Below are 19,149 nucleotides of genomic sequence, written 5' to 3' on the forward strand. Positions count from 1 at the left end.
AAGTGATTTTTGTGTGAAAAAAACATTCCGTGGTGTATGGGCTCCAGCTGCTAAGGTAAAGGTATAGACCTACCCAGATTAGTAGTAAATTCACTCTGGGGTCATTCTGCCCTCATTAATGAGAGGGGAAATGCAGACCATGTTATGGACATGTCTGTGTCATAAATATAGCAGAGCAAGGCTGAAATGAGGTTTCTGTTCATCCTGCTCTATTGCATGGTATGGTGATGTACAGAACACTAAACTCTGTTTGTGCTTTGCAGGTAACTGGTGTTTGATGGCTCTTTCCACATGAAAGCTGTGCTTGAATCTGACATTTCAGAGACTGAAATGTCTAAAGGACTGGAGAGTTGAGCTGATAATTCATTAAGCGGCACACTTTTGTTTGAGTCAATATTGAATTGATATCCCAAAATAGTGCTAAGAGGCACAGTGTTTCTGGAGGTGGCTGATTTTAGATGAGCTGTGGAACAAATGTCCTGAACTGATGACTAAAATCTCTTGCTACTTTAGATATGCAAGGTTGTCTTATGCTGAGACCTAACACTCCATTAGGTAATTGTTTTTGGCATATGTCAATTAACCCACATGCTTTATTGAATAACTTACTCTTGATTTATTTACTGAACTGATAAATTATGAATTTGCATTATTAAATAAGTGATGCTTCAATTAAATTACATGTATGCGTAATATATACTTGCTCATTTAGGATATTTGCATCCTTTTGCTTTTGTATCTGTGCCACAAAGAGCTGTTATTTTTATCTGTGATCAAATTCGAATGAGCTAAAAGGACTGGCTGCTCTCTGGGAAAATGAAGTGTTTCTGTGTTTGGGTCTAACTCACTGCAGACTGGAAAGCACCATGTCCAGAAGCAGGGAGGAGTATGGTCAGTTCCTGATGGAGAAAGGAAACTGTTTTTCTTGGAAGCTTCTGGAAAGACATTGTCTTTTCTGTCTGTTCACAAAATAATTGTGTGTAAAATTAGAAGGCTTGCGGTGTTTTCTGTGTTTGGAGCAGATCTCTCTACTTGTGAGTACGCCACTGTATGAAACGGAATTTTAAAGAGTGTCTCAAGTTATGGCTTAGCCACAATTCACTGTCCTGGGATACTGGATGTCTGTGTCCTGATGGAAGTTCTTTTGGCTGAGCTCTCTGAAGAAATACCACATGAATTTAGATGTTTTGTACTGAGTTAATTCCCCACCTTGTGTTGTGCACACAAGAGCATGTTTAGACTGATAAAAAAGCATCTTGATTTTTACCTGCTGAAGGCTCAGGACATTCCATATTCATGAGGAACAGAGAGCTTAATGAATGGATGCTGAGAGCTGGAGAGCTTAATGAGTAAATGCTGAGAGCTGAAGTGAGCATGTGCTTTGAATGTTCTTGTTAGTCTCTGAGGACCACCTTGCTCTAACATCCTGACGTGCTGGCTTTGCAGCCTGAAGTTCACAAGCCAGTGTCTATATAAGTAGGTCCTGCCAGTCCCTGGGTGAATTTACACTTGAGGACTTCCATTCAGGTATTGATCCTTCCTTTCTTAAAATCATCAGAAGTTTTAATTTCCTGCTAGATCAAATGCCATACAAATATGTGCTGTGGACCTGACCTTTCAGAAAAATCCATTTCAGGTTGAGTGTTTGCACTTCAGTGCAATTTATGATGAGAGGCTGAAGAGCAAAGAAAGAATTCAGTACTGCAGGGCAGTCATTTCCCCAGCAGCAAAAGCTCCTTGTTTTTCCAAAAACAGAGTCCTAACAGTCAAATTCTTTTAAAGCATTTTTTACATGTTTGACTATGACTACCAGCAAATGCATGGGGCTTTCCCTCTCTTTCCTTAGAAGCATAGATATGTTTGCAGAGACTTCCCCTAAAATCAGCTTGGAGATCAGCCACATTTCAAATAACATAATGGTCATTTTGGTGTCCAACTTGAGATACTTCAAAGAAGGTTCTTACTCTCAAATGACAGTAATTTGTCTTCAAGATGAGTCATGTAGGGCAGAGAAAATAAGTTGCTGTAGTAATTTGAATTTATGCTTTTCTCTTAGAATAAATTAGTTACAACAGGTAACAGTGAAGTCATCCGCAAGTTCTTGCACTACCAGTGATGTTTGACATTATATGACCCTCAAACTCCTCCCTTCACAGGTCATTGAAAAACTCATGTTCTTCTTTCTTTGCTGTTTATTCTAGGAGGTCCCAAACAAGTTCTGCTGTCTGATAGGAACAAAGCTATTGTTCAGAAAGCAAATCTCTCTTGTCTCTGTCCCCAGGAAAAAAGCCCTGACAATTTGATATCTTTTGTGTGTACAAGTTTTAACTAGAAACGCCACAGTAGGTTTTTAATAGTTTGTGGCACTAGGCAAAACTCTGCTTTATTTTTACTTTCTTCAACTCAAAATTTCAGAGGAAAGCTCTCTGTGGTTGAAGTTTTGGAAGTAGGGCAACTGTAACAGCATTGTACATTTATATAGACAAATGTGGCATGCAAAGTTTTTTTTTTTTTTCTCTAACTGAATCAATATTTTACATGTCTCAAGTCCTAGTAGTAATGAAGGATATAGAGGAGTGGATTTCTTATGGCCAATCTCTTGGCTTTTGTTTATTTATGCTTTTCCCATCTTTCTATCAAAAAAAAATGCGCACATGAAATTCCATTGCAAGAGGCAATGTGTGCTCAGGGGCTGGTAAAGTGCAGAGCTGTGATGGGGTCCACACAGATTGATGGACTTGTATTAAAACCTGTAAACAAACTGTTCTGTATGGTGTGGTGTGCCTTGAGCAAGAAGAGAGATGAGATTTTTTTCTAGTGAGAATGGCACTGGGAAAGGGCAAGATACAGAAGTGAACTGTGTTGTCACCAACACCTTAGAGCCAGGGAAGGGTAGGATGAACAGGCTCCATAAAATAAAATAGGTACCACTTGGGATCAGTGGCTGAGGATGAGGTGGAGGATTGTGAAATCTGTTTGAAGCATAGCAGAAGTTCAAATTAGGAATAAAGGAAGGGCAGCAAAAACGGGGGTGGGGAAGAATGAGACATGCCTGAAAAGATTAAAGGGCTCTGAAAAAATTGGAACTCTAATATTGTGAGGAATGATTTGAATTCACGTCTCTTTTCCTCATTAATGATCTCTTTCTCACACAGTTATAACTGCTGATGAGCAAGCATCACAGTTCTTTGCTCAGGTATTTAAGCAATAATTACAGCTATGCAAACACAAAATGCTTAAATATGGCACTGCTTTTATGCTTTTATTGTGCAAAATACTGAATTTACTCTTACAGACTGATGGTGCTGCCGTTGTAGCCCTGCAGCACATGAGAGACCTACCTGTACAGAGTGTTCATTGTGTCACACATGAGGAATTCATTTCCTGAGCCTGATTTCAGATATCTGACAGCAGCTGGTTCAGTGCTTCATGAAAACAGCTCATTCTGTTGAAAAAGCCCTGCTGTCTTCCAGGCATTCTGCAAGTGGGGAAATTGTGCTAGAGCACAATGCCCACCAGGGAATGTACTTGTGTTAGCAATCTTTTGCCACTTAGCACTTAAATTAGGCTTCAGCTTTTATGCTGAAAAGCTAATATATCCCCTTCAAAAAAATACACCCATACTTTAGAACACTGCTGTTGCAGATTATTAATGCAAAAGATTGGCTGGATACGAGCAAGAGAAAATTATATTTGTACTGAAGTATTTAAAAAGCAGTATCCTCATTACTGAGTTGTTCACAGTTACTTGGTTCCCTTTCTAGGAAAATGTGTTAATTCTTTGTGAAGAGAGAAATTTAATAGGGCACCTGATGTGGTTTGCTAGTAAAAAATGGTGATTTTGATCTGTATTTCAAAGCTGAGATTTCTCAGTGGTGGTGGCATCAGTCAGTTACAGCACAAGTGCTTCTCCAGCCACATCTTTGTCCTCTAGATGACTAAGCAACCTTGAGCCAAACAATTAGAGCAGATAGAACAGGGCAGTCCTGGGAAATTGTAATTGAAATTGTAGTTTGTAGATCTCCCTCAACCCAATCTATTACCTGTCATCAAGGCTTTAGAGGTAATGCAACTTTGTAGTGTTTTTCTGATGACATGAGTTTTTGCATGATTGTTAAGAACTTGGTTGTCCAGACTTTCTTTTTTGTAGTAAAAATAAGAGGGCAGTGACTTGAACTTAGGGTATGTACCTCTCTTTCTTCATTCTCAGATGAACTGAGAGGGAAGGCTGTAAATTCTTGGTCAAGTTTTACACAGTGTGGAAGAACAGGACCAATTACTAGGCATATGCAGAATAAATAAGCTTTCTAGAATTCTAAATAAACAAACAGAAAAACTCCCAAACACAGAGAGAGCAAATTTCAAGTAGCTTTGTCTCTTTTGGTTTTTAAATTGGTCTTTTGAAATGCAGCAGTTGCTCAGCGTTCAACACAGATTGTCATTTGCTATGAAGAAAAGTTCTCAATGAATCCTGGACCCAAGAAGACATTAAAATCTCATTAAAATACAATTGCATTCTGCAGCTCCTTCTTTTGTTTTTGCTCAGCTTATGCTTCAACCAAGCTTTTTGCAGTTAGATTTTTCCAGTGTCCCAGCTGGGATGAACATAAAACATTTTAGTGTTTAAACTCACCTACCAGTTCAATGGCAGTTTGAAGGATAAATTGTCAGCTCAATGCAGGAACCCAAATCATCCTTGAAAGAAGTCATGTGTGATTTTCATCACACTCAAGGTGCACAGGGTTCATGAACAGCAGGAGTGGCCAGCAGAATAGTTCTTCCATTTCATTAAAGTTTAACAGCTATGATGGAGAGTTCCTTGTCTCACTTGAGGATGGATGGATCCCATAATTTCCACCTTTGGTATATGGAAGACAAATGTGTGGATTTGAACTGTAGCACATCAGTGTGTCAGGTCAGACCTGTGCTTAAAGAAGCAGTGCTGTTACTATCAAGGTTGGGTTACCAAAATGTTTTGGGTTTTGGGTTTTTTTTGGTCTTTTTTTGTTTGTTTGTTTGTTTGGGGTTTTTGTGTGTGTTTTTGTTTGGGTTTTTTGTTTGTTTTGTTTTGTTTTGTTTTGTTTTGTTTTGTTTAAACAAGGAGCTTCATTAGGAAAAAAAGGAGAATAAGGTTGTTCATCTTGTTCTCTGATATTCTGCCTCCACAATTTGCTGAGATGAGTTCTGCTTCAGATTAAAATGTCTGAATACAAATGCCTTAAAATGAAAGTTAATGAAGTAAATCCAGGTGGGTTTTTCTAGAGACATAGATTAAGTATGTCAGTTAGTGTACAGTTCATTTGCAGCAAAGGGGAAAATTTAGGAACACAAAGTGTAGTGGAAGAGCCGTGAATTTTATCATGATTACTGGTGTTTTGCTTGTGAAGAAATGCTAACTGGAGTCCTGATCAGGAATGATAAATCACACAGTCTTCCCATCCACGTGAACAGAGAAGAGTGTGCTGGGAGGTGGTGAGTAGCCAGGAGTTTCTGTTTGAATACCATGTGGAGGTGCATTTAGTATAGTCATCTGAAACATCAGAAGACTAAAATTTTAGCATTTTCCTGAGGAGACAAATATAAAGCATCCAAGCAGGAGGATGTTTCTAGAGAAAACTTAGTGAGTTCTCCTGTAAGGCCAGTCTGCCTTTCATATTCATTCAGTTCCCAAGCTGAAGAGAGAAAGGGTTTCAGAAACTGTGGCTAAGAGAAATGCACAAGGGAGTAGAAAACTGTTTCACTTTGAAATTGGTCCCCAATTTTATTTTACTTTTTTGTTTAGAATGTGAATATTCTTGTAAGGTTGGCCATGACATTTTCAGCTCAGAAATAAATCGGATTAATCCTAGTTTTTTGATGTTCCTCCTGGGAGAAAATTCTCTCTTAAACAGTTGGTATGAATTTAATCCTTTCACATTCCATTCTCAAGAAATGCTGGAACCACTGTTCACAGGAAATCCAAGATCCTTTTAAAAGGACAAAGACAGTACCTCGTGCAGAGTTCAGCCCGGGTACATCCAGGTAAAGGAAAGGTGTTGGCTTAGACAGGAAGGGTCTACAAAGTAGTAAAAACACCTCTCAGGACTGGATGCCAGAATGTCTGTGCCTTGTCCTTTAATGGATGGGCTGTAAGGAGCTGCAGAGCTGTTGAGCCTTCCAGAAACTCTCCCCTTAAATGCAGTCCCTGCTCCCAGTGCCTCTCCAAGTGGGAGCTGTGGTGCTGCATCGCCACCACAGCCTGGTCCCTCTCTTTTCCCCTGCAGAGTGGATCCCTGCAGGAACTGGCCTCTTTGCATTTTAATTGTAGGGGGTTTTTTGTTTTGTTTTTGATGTTTTGTTTTGGTTTTTTCCTGGATGCTGGCAAGAGTTCTTAAAATCTCTTGCAGGTACTGGGGGTACCAGCAGCATCAGCATGTCAGTGAGCCCCTGAGCAGCAGGACAGAGCGCTGAGCACCTGTATGGGTGTTATGGATAGATCCCTTTAATGAATAAGAGTTCAATCCTGCTGCTGCCAAGGAAATAAAGCGGATTAGGGTCTGCTTAGGGCCACAGGAGTAACATTATGTGATGGTACATTGTCATTCTGAGACTCCAAACAGTGTAGATCCAATTACTTCTGGCCATTTCCAGAGGCTGGAATGTACGGGGTATGCCCATCAGTGGTGCAAACAGCAGGTTTTCATCTCAGACATGCCAGAGTCGGCTTCTTTGGTCAGGTGGTTTGGGTTCTGCTCCTTCCAGCTCCTGTGGCACCTGCAAAGTAACAAAGGGAAAAAGATGGGGAAAAAGTGGAGTTCAGATTCCAGTCCCTTGAGTTGGCTCTTCACATCCAGGCCACATCACACAGGCTCAGGCATTTTTTGGACTGCAAATGCAGGCATGGAAATTCGAGAAGGCATAATCTGAAGCTAGAAAACAATAGAGGTAAAATAGGGTGTGGTTTGCACATGGAAAAGAGGATGGATTCACAACTGCAATGTGACTTCATGCTGAGCACCATTTTCAAGTAGCTGTTCTTCACGCTGGTATCTGTGGTATGAATAGATGTCTGATTTTTGGAGATTGTGATCTCCTCATGCTTCATTCTAATCATAACAAAAATATTAAAAGGAAAAAAGAGTGGAAGTGGATATTCCAAACAATGTCTTTCACAAGTGTCCTGCAGACCTGCTGAAGATTCAAAAAGGTCCTAATTCTATTTTTGTTTTTCTGATGTTTCTTATCTGAGATTACGTCTTTTCCAAATAATGGTAATTTCTTCTTGTCTCATCTTGTAAGTTTTGCATTTAAAATTTAGTCTTACTAAAAATTAATATTTGCAATAAGACACAAATCGAAGTGCTATTGTGTCCCAAAAAAATCTTTTAATGAGGCCTTAGTTAATGAATAATATCTACATTAACACAGAAGTAGGAGAGCCCTGCAAGATCCAATATTGTGTGTGAAGGAAATGGATGTGAATTACAAAGTACATCCAAAATTGCTGTACAATGATGAAGCTCTTTCTGTTAGGAAAGCTTCACTTTCTCATAACAAGGTAGTGTAACCAAACATTATGCTTTCCCTCTCTGCAAAATCAGGCTGATTTTGTGTTGGCTCAGTGGGTGTTTACGTGAGCTAAAGTACTGCTCTGGAATTCACACTGTAAATAAGCTAGCTAGACTTCTGGGATTAATCCACTCTATCTGGAGAACACCCTCCAATTTGTCATAACATGATACCTTGGTAAATACTACATCATCTGCTAAGCAAGTATTACATAATCTGTTGAATTTAAATATGCAGGCTATTAAAAGAATATGGATCAATCTGGCAGCACCTGAGAGGACCATCACGTGTCATAGTTTTTGTGGTCTCTAGTGAAAAAAACCACATCGCCACTTTTTTTTATTGCTGGATCTGATATATATATTATGTCTATGCATGATTTTTGGGATTTTTTTTGTGTGGCATCTTGCAAGATCCTAATCCACTGAAATGAAAAGGAGCTACAGTGCTATATAATAAGATGAATAATTTTTTCAGGTTTTATGAGCCACAGAAAGGATTCAATTGTGGTGCATTATTTTTCTCTGTGCTGTAATTATTACCATTATATTTAATAGCTGTAAGAATATATTGAGGTTTTATGCTTCTATCCTTATTTTTTGGTCTTTTTAGGGTGAGAACTCTAGATGATGTGTAAAATAGGCCTGTTGAAGTAAACTGAAGATAGTATCATATCTCCTTTTTTTCCTTGAATGAGAAATTGGTCCTTTTTCTGGTCAAAATGGATATGTAAAAGGTAAAAATGGGGAGCAACTTGCCAGGGTCTGACTGTGTGTTTTCTGCAGGGCAGGGTTGATGTGGAGTGTTAAGGTCTGGGATTCTGATGCTTCCCTGTCCCCTTACCCTCATTCTCTGTGGTAAAAAGGATGGAACATAGCCTGGAAGTAAGACCTGTTTTGTACTGACCTTGGGCTAGTCACTGAAAAGATTTTTTAAAAAATTAATCTTGATATTTCTCTAGTATAGACACTTAACATAGGTTCATCCTTACTATATCTTAGGAAAAAAAAAAAACCAGTGTTCTTTAGACTTTTAAACTGTGGTATGGTCTAAAATGTACTGTAGTTCAGGTTGTTGCATTGTTTGTTTTGATGCCTTTTTGGGGAGCATAGGGCGTATGAATGGCTGTGTTTTGGCTGTAGAAAACCAGAACCTCTGTTTACCTCCAAGTTAAATTTTAAGTTTTGAATAATGATGCAATCCTTAAGAATAAATTTTCAGTGGAATCTGCCAATGTCTGGCTTTTGCATTTATCATGTTTCAGTTGTGTGTCCTAGTTCTGTAAAGCGTGGTCTACAGGAGTAGATTAATACAGAATACTTGGGCCAGGATTTTCTAGTCCTTAAGAAATTTCTCCTTAAAATCCTAGCTGTTTGAATGCCCAGCACTAAGCATGGCACTCTCCCAGGAGCAGTATTCCTGCTGTAATGAGCAGAGATATTTACTTTAGATATCACTAGGACAAAAAATGGGAATGTAAGAAGCTGGAAAGATGTGAATACAGGACTGACAGGATTTCTAGGTGCACTGCATGTGTGTGAAGTACTTGTGTATGCCCTTGGCTCAGTGAAAGGGCATTAAAATGCCACTCTTTTTCTGGAAGGGTTTGGCATTCTGCGGTGCTGGAAAGGTGGTTTGAATCCCCAATGCCCTCACACTAACATGGTACATTTTAGAATGGAGATTAAACAGTACTACAAGTCTGAAAACATGGAGCTGTGGCAAGCCAAGTTCTGGTTTTGACCTTCTTAGTGTGGGCCCATTCTTTAAAGAAAGGATGAAAAGGCAGTGTGCTCCCTTTTAATCTAATCCTCATCAGACCCATCCAAGGCAGCGGGTTGTACCATGTCATCTGCCTTCTCCTTAGGGAGTCACAGCAGCACTTGGGTGTATCAAGTGTTAGTGCCCTGAATCTGGCACAGTGTGTTCCTGAAAATAAGAATGGAGTCATCCCCACTTGTTCAAAGCACCCTTATCAGTCTCTGCATTTATTCTCTCCATCGTGGTACAGTAACTGCTGCAAAATTTCCAGTGCGTGTATCAAGTTACAGATTAGTGCAGGCCCCTGTGGTTCTTGGAACAGCATGGGGCTGTTTTTGTTTACTGATGACATTTATCCTCTCATTTCCTTTTGGAAGCATGACAGCTTCTCAGTGTCTCATGGCGAATGTACTTACAGGACCTTCTTTTCATGCCATGTCTGTCAGCAAGCACTGCACTGCACAGTATCCATGACTGCGTGCTATGGAGCCACTGCTGGTGCTTCCAGCAGCCACACTGGCAGGAGCTTGGCTGGGCACGGAAGCAAAAGGGTTCCTAAGTGCAATTATCTTGTCTTGCAGGAGGAGACCGAGAGCGGATGACAGCTAATCATGAGACCTACCTACTCATGGCGAGCACGCAGAATGACATGGAGGACTGGGTGAAATCCATCCGCAGGGTGATATGGGCACCGTTTGGAGGAGGTGAGTCACAGGGGGAGCATGCAGTGCTCACAGATGCACAAAGACTCACAGGGCTTCTTCCGTTATCTCTGAGTCGCAGCCAGAGCTTTGAAGTAAAGAGGAGAATGGTCTACATCTTTCCAGAAAAGTGGAGTAAACATGTGTCCATGCAGAGGGCTCAGTTAAAAGACTTTGAACTGTCTGGAACCACTTCCCTTGATGAGGGTAGCGCATGATAGTGTGAGGGGAAGTTTTGAAGAAGATTGGTCTTGTATGAAATTGGCTTTCCTGCAGGGAGAGGCAGGGTAATTCCTTTGGTCACCAGCTGAAAAACCGTCCATGGTGTTTCTTAAATGCCTGTTGGAAAAGCTGTCAGCAGTTCTCCGGCCAGTGACAGCTAAGAGCAATAATAGTATTATATAAAGCTGTGCCTCAGAATATTAGCACTAACAGTGTGGGAATTTGATTGGCATCTCCAATGATTTCAGTAGTACTGGACCAAAATTTATTGCAGGGACTGTAGTTGTCTTTTTAAAAAGCTCTCTTACGTTGAATGGGCTGCAAATTATTGTATTAATTTTCATCATTACTATTCTGGTGATAATCTGTATTATAATACAAGTATGATTGATACACTTGCACAAAATGTATGTATGTTAATCAGTCTGTTCCTTGGAGCTCTCAAATCTCTAAGTCCGAGGACAGAAATATTTTCCTACAGTGGAAGACCATTTGTATTGCAGCAAATGATTTTTCTTGTCTGCAGGTTGCTGGAAAAAAGTCAGGAGGGCAGTATTGTTTGTGCTGTTTCACGATCAAGAAGTGCAGCTATCACTGAAAACTCTTATTGCTGATTTCTTTCTCTTAACTGCTGGGTAGAACACAGGAGGGAGGAGGGAGACACTAATGGAAGTTTTAAAGAAAGCTTTATTTGTAAGCCACTCATCTTCCTTTGTACTTTATTCAGGTCACACGGTGTTTAGGAGAGGACTTTGGCCTCACTGGTGGGCTGCACTGAGGGACTTGGCCAGCTAGGGCCTGCCTGACATCTCTGAAACATAACTGGCTTCTCCTTGGCTTCTCCTGGGAAAATGTGCCTTGAAAAGATGGTGCAAAGCAGTCATGTCCCTGGCTTGTGGCCCTTTATGTTAAATAAGACAGCACAATCCTGAATCTGGGACTGTAGGTCTTAGAGTGCTTAAAAAAAAAAAAAAGAAAACAACATACCAAAAACCCCAAAACTCACAAAGTGAAAGGTTTATCTTAAAAGGCATGAACTGCTACAGGTATATGGACTTGGTTTGGGAAAGGGGAGGTATGAGTAGCACAGTCTTCTGTAATTAGGTAAGAAACCTGTTTTTTATATAGCACAAAGATTACCCATTGCCTGCTTTCTCTGCAGAAAGTAGGCCTTGTGTTGAGCTCCTCAGCATTCCCTTACTCCAGTCCACTAGCAGCATGAGCTGTTGTGGCAGTAATAAATTTGGAGGCTTAGCAGAAGTGGATTTTTCAGAGAGTATCTTTGTGGATTTTTGCACTTGGCTTCCTGCACCACAGTATCTTTCTGTGGCAGATAATAAGGAAAGGCAGCCTTGCTGTTCCTCTGCAAGAGGAGGTGTCTCCACATGTCACAGGCAGGGAGCTGTGATTAGGTGAAACTAAATTCTAGCCCAAGTCAATGAACAGGGCTACAAATAGAAACCAAATCTCTCAAGTCCTGACCCTGTGCTTTCTTCACCAGCTCCTCATTTGCTTTTATAGGGCAAGAGCTATTTGTGATTTGCAGCTGGGAATCCTTCCAGCCACCAGGAAAATTCTCAGGATACCATCATTGTTGCAGGAATGTTTAATGCCAGTTACTGAGGGAAGCACCTCGCTGAGGATTTTACTTGCTGATTTGCATAAAACTAGAGGGGTGCAATCTTTGCATTACCTTTCTAGTTAATTTGCAGTTAAACACTTCCAAGGATGTTCTTATTTTTAATTTTGGGTTTCTTGAGCAAGTATACTGATTCAGTGTTGTTTGTTGTTTGTATTGGGAAGCAAACAGTTAACTCCCTGGAAAACGCAAAAACAGCTGGAACATAATTTAGGGTGTAGTGTTCATGGAGAAGGTTTGACTGTGATAACAAGGCAAAGGCAGTATCCTGGGATGTGTCACCATTAAGAATTGAGTTTGCAACATGTCCTCCATTTTATTCACTACTTGATAGTCAGAGCTATCTTAACAAGTATAAATAAATCCTGTTAACTGTTCTGTAATTATGAATGACCAGACACACTCATATTTTTATTATCCTTGCTATGTGGATGTTGCTACAGCTGCTGCAGCAGTCTTGACTCTTCTTAAGACAGGCACTTCTGACTTAAGATGTCTTAAGAGCTTGCCTTTATGATCTGTAGCTGCTGAAGTTAAAAATGGTTTTACATATTAAAAAAGATACAGGAAAGTTGCAATCACATGATGACGACTAGCCAGTAACAAGTAATTACTTGCAACCCAAAATTTTTTCAGACAGCTAATTAATCAAAACACTCGTTTTATATCAGCTTCCTAAATTTCAGTCCTTAATGGTAAACCACAATAGCCTGGTGTCACACAAGTCAAGTGCCACTTTGAGTAACATGTGAAATTCTGGTTCTTTTAAGCATTGTAAGTAAGCTCTGTGTGTGTGTGCAGCGGATGTGTACAAGCCTTGCTGAGCCACTAATATTTAAAGTTTGTCTGGCAGCAGGAGAAGACTCCTGGTACCAGAGCGAGGAGCTCTGTAAATAATTAACCTTATCATTAAATTGTTATTTGTTAACCTGTGCTGGAAGGAGAAGGTGGGAGGGGGGCAGGTGGGAATCTGCTAAGCTCATCAAAAACAGGTTGTTTTTTGCACCAGAAGAATAAGGTGACTGTGGAAAGAAAAATCTGAAAGGGAAAAGAAATGTAAATGAGGCAGGGCATGTAATGCCTGTTTGCACATGAAATTCCCTTCCTGATTAGATTAAAAAGGCAATTTTTTTACAGAGCCTGCAAGTAAGCGGGGAGGGAGGAGGCGAGAAGAAGGAGCATGAGCATTTTAGCAGGGGTATAGTGTAAGGTCTGGCACCTCCTGCAGGAGCCAGGCACAGCCTGCTCGCTTTCCCAGCCGCCGCACATGACAGGCACAGCCTGAAGTCAACTCAAAGTCACCCCAGGAGACACAAACCTGCGCTGCGGCTGCCGCGTCCCGCCCGCACCTGCTGCACGCAGCCGGGAGCAGCACAGCCCTGCTGCCATCCCCCGCTGCAGGCACGGATTCCTCGGCAGCTCCCGGGATCCTGCCGCCAAGGATGCGCCGCTGCCGCATCTGACGCGCCTCTCCCGGGAGAGCTCCTGCTAGTTGGAAGGCAATAAAACAAGCGAGAAGCCCGTGAGAGCATCACACCAGGAGCTGGCCGTATAAAAGGACTTTGGAGAGGAATCTGGTATGGACAAAGAGGCTTTCGGGCGAAGGGACTGTTATTTTTGCTTCTCGGTTGCAGAAATAAAGGGTGCCAGCGAGGAGTGTTGTATCCTGAAGGATTGTTCCGTGGCCTTTTTGGTATTGTTCTTCTCTTTCCCCTTGCACACTGCACAGTGCTGAGCTTTTGCTGTGGAATTAGTGTCTCTGCCAGTCAGCCTCCTGTTCCAGCCGGGAAGAAGAGGTCTTTCTCCTGTCCTTCTGTGCGGGCACTTCTGTTTGAATGGAAGATACATCTTTCTGCTGAAACTCTTTTGTTGTGACATTGCATAATAGGCAGTTGTCTCACTGCAGGAAAAAAAAGAAACTAAAGGAAATAGATGGAAGGAAATTGTTCCCCAAAGCAAAACTGAAGCAGGGAAGAGAGCATCAAAATCATTTCAAGCCCTACCCAAGATCTAGAAGACCACAAATCTCCTAGCTCCAGAGGAAAATACACTATTATAAAAACTCTTCAGCAGTCAGTAACGATGAGCAATCGTGGTGTTTTGTCTGGATGCTGCTGGTAAAGGAGAGCTTTGGAGGGACGTGAGGGCTCTGGCCTGTATGATGCCTGAAGACAGAAATGCTGGAGTCCGCAGCCCAGGTGCCTTAGCAGCAGCTCCCTTCATTCCTAAAACTACTTACAGGAGAATTAAGCGGTGCTTTAGCTTCCGCAAAGGTAGGTCTGCTCTGTCGCTGTGTTCTGCTGTGCTGGTGAAGAAGCCATGGCTTCTCAGAAGTCAAGGGGGCTCTGTGTGCAGGGGCAGATGAGAGCAACGAAACAAAAGGCATTAAACAATGCAAATGCCAACATTCCACGAATGATTTATTTACTCCTTTGTTCATTTGTTTGTAGCTGGCCAGTGGATACTGTCTCCTCTACATAATAGCCCATGAATGCAGGAATGAGGTGGAATGAGACAAGATCATTGCAGTGCCTCTGAGCAGAATTGAGTGAGAGCACTGAGGGAATTAGACCTGTGAGGCTCTGAGTTGCCTGTTTGGCAGAACATCAGGAAAGGGAGTTCATATTTGCATTTTGTCTATGTGGGAGGAGGGCAGGAGAAGAGAGAGCAAAGCAAGGTGATAAAATCTGTGCAGAAGCTTGAGTCTTTGATTTCAGAGGTTTCTGATGGAATGAAGTGTAGCTCCTGCACTGTCCTGGTGCAAGGGCTGCGTTGCCACTTCATCATGCTGCCCTGCAGCCTGCGTTTGCCTTTTAACCTGCTGTATAGAGACGTTTATAACCAGTTTTGTTTTGCCTTGCACATACCCCTGTTGAAGCAGAGCATGGAAATGCTCGGGGTAAGAGGGCAAAGAGGAGGCTGAATGTCATAATATGTCAGCTGCAGGCACTGGAGGGGAAACACATGTCTGAGGCAGAGGTACAAGGAGCGATAGTAAGGTGTTAGGGCACTTGGGATGGGTGAGGAGAAACTGTTTCCATGACAAGGACAAAAACTGTGTGGGGGGAAAAGATGGATATTAGTGCTGTTTTAAAAGCTCTGCTGGACTGAGAAATCCAAGTGAAAGGGCTAAATTGTCATGTTCTTCTGAAGCATGAGAAATTGTTTTACAAATTATACAAATAATAGATAGAAATTATTCTAATTCTTACACAAATTCTGTCACCTTCTTCTGCTGCTCCTTGCTGAGCTGTTCCCCCGTTTGCCCTTTTGCAGGACCAGGCAGCTCTTTGCTCCCTTTGCTCAGCAGCAGTGTAGTGACATCATTGCTTTCGAGGGCTGGCGAGCAGGCACTCAGGGGCGATGTCTTGGAAGGAAGGATCGCAGCCAGCGAGGGGCTCACTGCAGAACTGCTGCAGAGATCAGCTATCACCTGCAGCTGAGGTAGCACTGGGAGCTGTCTGCCCCCTGCACCTCCCTCCCCAAGGCCCTTGGTTGCTGGAGTTCAGTCCTGCTGGAGGCTGGCCAGGAGGATGTGCATGTGTATTGCATTTCAAGGTGTCGGTGTGAATTAGAGCTGCCTGTGCCCCATTTATACCCTTAACTATTTGAGAAATGTTTGGAAGTTGAATCAAGGATTAGCTGATAATTTTGCAGACAGCTGCCTTTGTGCCTCAGTACAGCTTTAGCTGCTCCAAGAAGAGCTTCAGCTGTTGATTCTTCCCCCATGTGTTCGGATACAGAAACTCTGCATGTCTAAAACTCCCAAGTGAAGCAGCAGCACTTGGGCCAGCAGCAGAGGACAGAATGACGGAGGTGGTGCTGCTAATTTGCTTTCCTCTATGTAAAATTTGTTTTGGTTGCTTTCTTATATGCATTTTCTGTCAAGGCCCCTAGATCAGAGCTGTGGAGTGCTGGGGCATGTATTTAACTTGGTACATGTCCCACTGAAGTCAATAGAGAGATTAATAGACATTAACTGGACTCAGTCACGCCTTTGCTATGGTGGCACTGGCACATTAGGCTAACTAGACTTGTCTTATTAATTGGTTTACCGAATTATTGCAACTTCATTTGCAGATTGTATACCTGAGTGTAAAAAAGGATAAAAAAAGCTTCTGTAAACCTAATCCATAATTGCATAAAGCAGATCAATTAGATCTAAGCTGTGCAACATGATGCAGAAAACAAAATTAGCAGGGAAAACCACTGGCTAGTCATGGGAAGAAGTATAAGAGAATGATGACATCATCTTCACCAGTGATATCAGGTATAGAACCTTTCCTGGAAATGCAGATCAAAGTTGCATTGTGGTTGGCACCAAAAAATTAGATGCCAGACTTCTGGGGTTTGGGAGTTACATCATAGGAGAAGTGAAAGCTCGGAGGGCAGCATTTGAACAGAGACAGAGCCAAGCATCTTTAAAGTCCAGCTTGAAGCAGATGCTCTCTGTTTAAGTACCACCACAGGAACTTCCATACAGAACATGCAAGGTCAATGGAGAAAGCAGTTTCTGAGGAGGCAGTATCTGTTGAGAACATTCGATAATGTGGTGAATTTGGGTGGACACAGTTGTGGAGAAGGAGGTGGCATTGGCTGTGGCCAGAGAAACAGTGCAGGCTCTGATGTGATCAACTGTGACAAGTTCCTGGTGATGTTTTTAAGATTATCTCCTTTCCTTTCCTGTATCTAATTCTGCTCTTATATCAGAGTTGTTTTTGCAAGCAGATTATTAAGTTGTGCAAATATTTCTAAACTCCAAGGTGGGAGTTTATCTTACTTTGTCTACTGACTGCATCACACTGACTGTGGGGTTGGGAGAAGTCTTGAAGAGAAGAAAATTATTCAGGCAGGAACAAAATTCTGCTACCACTGGTTTTGGTGGGTTTTTATCTCTCCTGTACATTACAGAATTCTGTAGGGAAGAAGAAAATACTCCCTGTCTTTGATCCACTCAAAACAGCACTTACTGCTGGGGAACATCTGAGCAGAAAGGTGATGGAAAATAATGATTAAAAGCTTTTTACTAGGTGTTATGTGGTCATGACAGCCACTTCTTTGTGTTATTGCAGGACCTTTGTTCCCAGCCCCACTGTTGAAAGCCATTCATCTGATCTGTTATTTTCTGTCAGTGAGTTACTGATGGAGAATTAAGAGCTGTTCAAAAATTCATGTCCAGATTCTAAGCTGAGATCAGTTCCTTTAACCTTAACTGACCCTTTCTGATCAGTACAGCCCATGAAACCAGAACTTGTTTTGGAAGCACCAGGCTCCCTTGATCATTTGCTGCACATGGAGAGGTGTGGGCCATCTATGAAAACATCAGCTCTCAGTGCCTTTTGCTGTCTGAAACCTTATGGCTCACTGAATGTGTGTGCTGTGGTAGATCTAGAGTGGCAGGTGGCCTTTTTTGAGATATTCCTTATTTCAAGCCATTCCTTATGGGCAGAATGGCCACCTAGATTTTTCTCCTTTTTTCCTCCTGAATCAGAAGTCCATGGACTTCAGATGTGATGCCTGCCTGTGTTCAGTTAGCTGAGGAAATCATTGACTAATAGTGTTCTTAGATTTTAAAGCCATACTCTAACTGTGACTATGAACCATAAAAAATAACCACAGTGCTTCCACAGCTCCTGAGAAGACGTATGCAGAATTTGCATACAGCACTGTGGTGTTTTTCATAAGGTTTTTGGGTATCTGTTAAGCATGGAAACCCAGTTTCTCAAAGTGTTTACAAAACTTCTGCCACGGGAATGTTCTAGTTAATGAATAACTGCTCAGCATGCCCTTTACTAGCATGTGATTTTCTTCTTTGATGTTATGCGTGATCTTGGCTTAATTGGATCTAGCTTTACAGACCTGCAAGGGCTCTCTGAAAAAGCAGTTCTGCTGATTAAATCTAATGACTGGTCAGAACTGGATCCTGTGCATTTCCCTGCCTTCCACCAGCTGTGGGGAAGCTAAACCAATGCTATTCTGAATCTCGTGGTTTCTTGTTGATTTGTTTCTCCTCTGCTACCCTATCCCAAGGATAAACCAAGCCACAGGTCAGCTCTTGTGTATCTGTGCACTTCTGGATTTTGGAGACATTGAGATTCAGGAGCCACTTGAGTTTGGATTAGTATGTGAGTTATGAGGGCTCTCTTCTACTTCCTTCTCCAACAGAGATGTTCTTGTTTAGTTACTGTGGTGGAAATTTACTCCTAAGAAACAGCATTTGAGATTATCTCTGTGATTTTAGTTATAATCTAGTCTCCACAACTTGGACTGTCTTTTCCTTTCTTCTTTGTAAAGGAGTTGCAAGTAATTACCCATTACAGCTGATAGCGTTCATAATTTTCTCTGCCAAACATTATGGAACTGCAGTTTCCACAGGAATGCCTTTGCTTCCAAATAGTCAGCTCTTAATGCTTGCAGACTGTTCACCTGCAGCATCTCTGTAGCAGATAGCTGTGGAATGAGAGGGGATAAAAGCATTAGAGGGGGGCAGTGGGAGAAGGTATGCCTTACCCAGGAGACACCAGAAGGATGATGAGCCACGTAGAAGCGATGGCAACATGATGTGGAAGCAGAGTTGTCATGTTTCTGTCCTTCTGCCCCTGGCAAGAGAGTGCCTTTGCCATAAGGCATCAGCAAGTCTGTAACTTCAAGTCAATATTTGTGCAGGCTTATCATGACTGATTCGTTTCATGGCCAAGTGCTGCCTGGTGCAGTGTTCTGGGTTTGTTAGGTGGAGGAAATGCTTCCTTTGGAGAATCTTGTTCAGCCTACACTTAGACACCAACCCAAGCCTTCCTGAGATTAATTCCAATGCCAGACAAATTGAAAAATAGTGTTTCATTCCAGTTACAGACATCTTAGTCCTTCCTGGTTCCCACCTGTTTTCAGTACATTTTGTATTGTGGTGCATCAGCAATTTATAATAATATAGTAAGGGTTTTTTCTCTCACTGCACAAAATGCCCTTATTCTGATTTTATTCGTTATCTATTAGATGTGCTTTGAAAACCAATTTTAAAATGAACCAAAAAAAAAAAAGGCAGCATCAAAAAATGTATTAATAGAAAGTGATGTATTTTGACTGTAGTGTCATTACTAATAGGAGTTCCGAAGCACTCTGGTCTGAGAACTTACTCTTTCCTACATATGGAAGCTGCAATATGCACATTACTGATTAAAGAAAGTTAGCATGGTGAGAAGAAGGTATAAACAGTAGCAGAAAGCTAAATGGAAGCTGCAGTATGCACATAAAGAAAGTTAGCATGGTGAGAAGAAGGTA

General features: G+C 41.6%; 1 protein-coding gene across 7 annotated transcripts in view; it reads left to right on the forward strand.

Annotated features, from left to right (window-relative positions):
* Positions 1–19,149, forward strand: part of ARHGAP24 (Rho GTPase activating protein 24) — a 184,417-nt gene that overhangs the window by 144,547 nt on the left and 20,721 nt on the right. For 6 of the 7 annotated variants that reach the window (XM_041412122.1, XM_041412127.1, XM_041412124.1 and 3 more), the window contains one exon: positions 9,891–10,013. In XM_041412122.1, the coding sequence (XP_041268056.1) occupies positions 9,891–10,013 (123 nt within the window). Of the gene's footprint in view, positions 1–9,887; positions 10,014–13,008; positions 14,145–19,149 lie in introns of those variants that run through there. The other variant, XM_041412123.1, reaches the window with a different exon arrangement.

This window comes from Onychostruthus taczanowskii, unplaced genomic scaffold, assembly GCF_017590055.1.
Source record: "Onychostruthus taczanowskii isolate IOZ18803 unplaced genomic scaffold, ASM1759005v1 scaffold38, whole genome shotgun sequence".
Lineage (NCBI taxonomy): Eukaryota > Metazoa > Chordata > Aves > Passeriformes > Passeridae > Onychostruthus > Onychostruthus taczanowskii.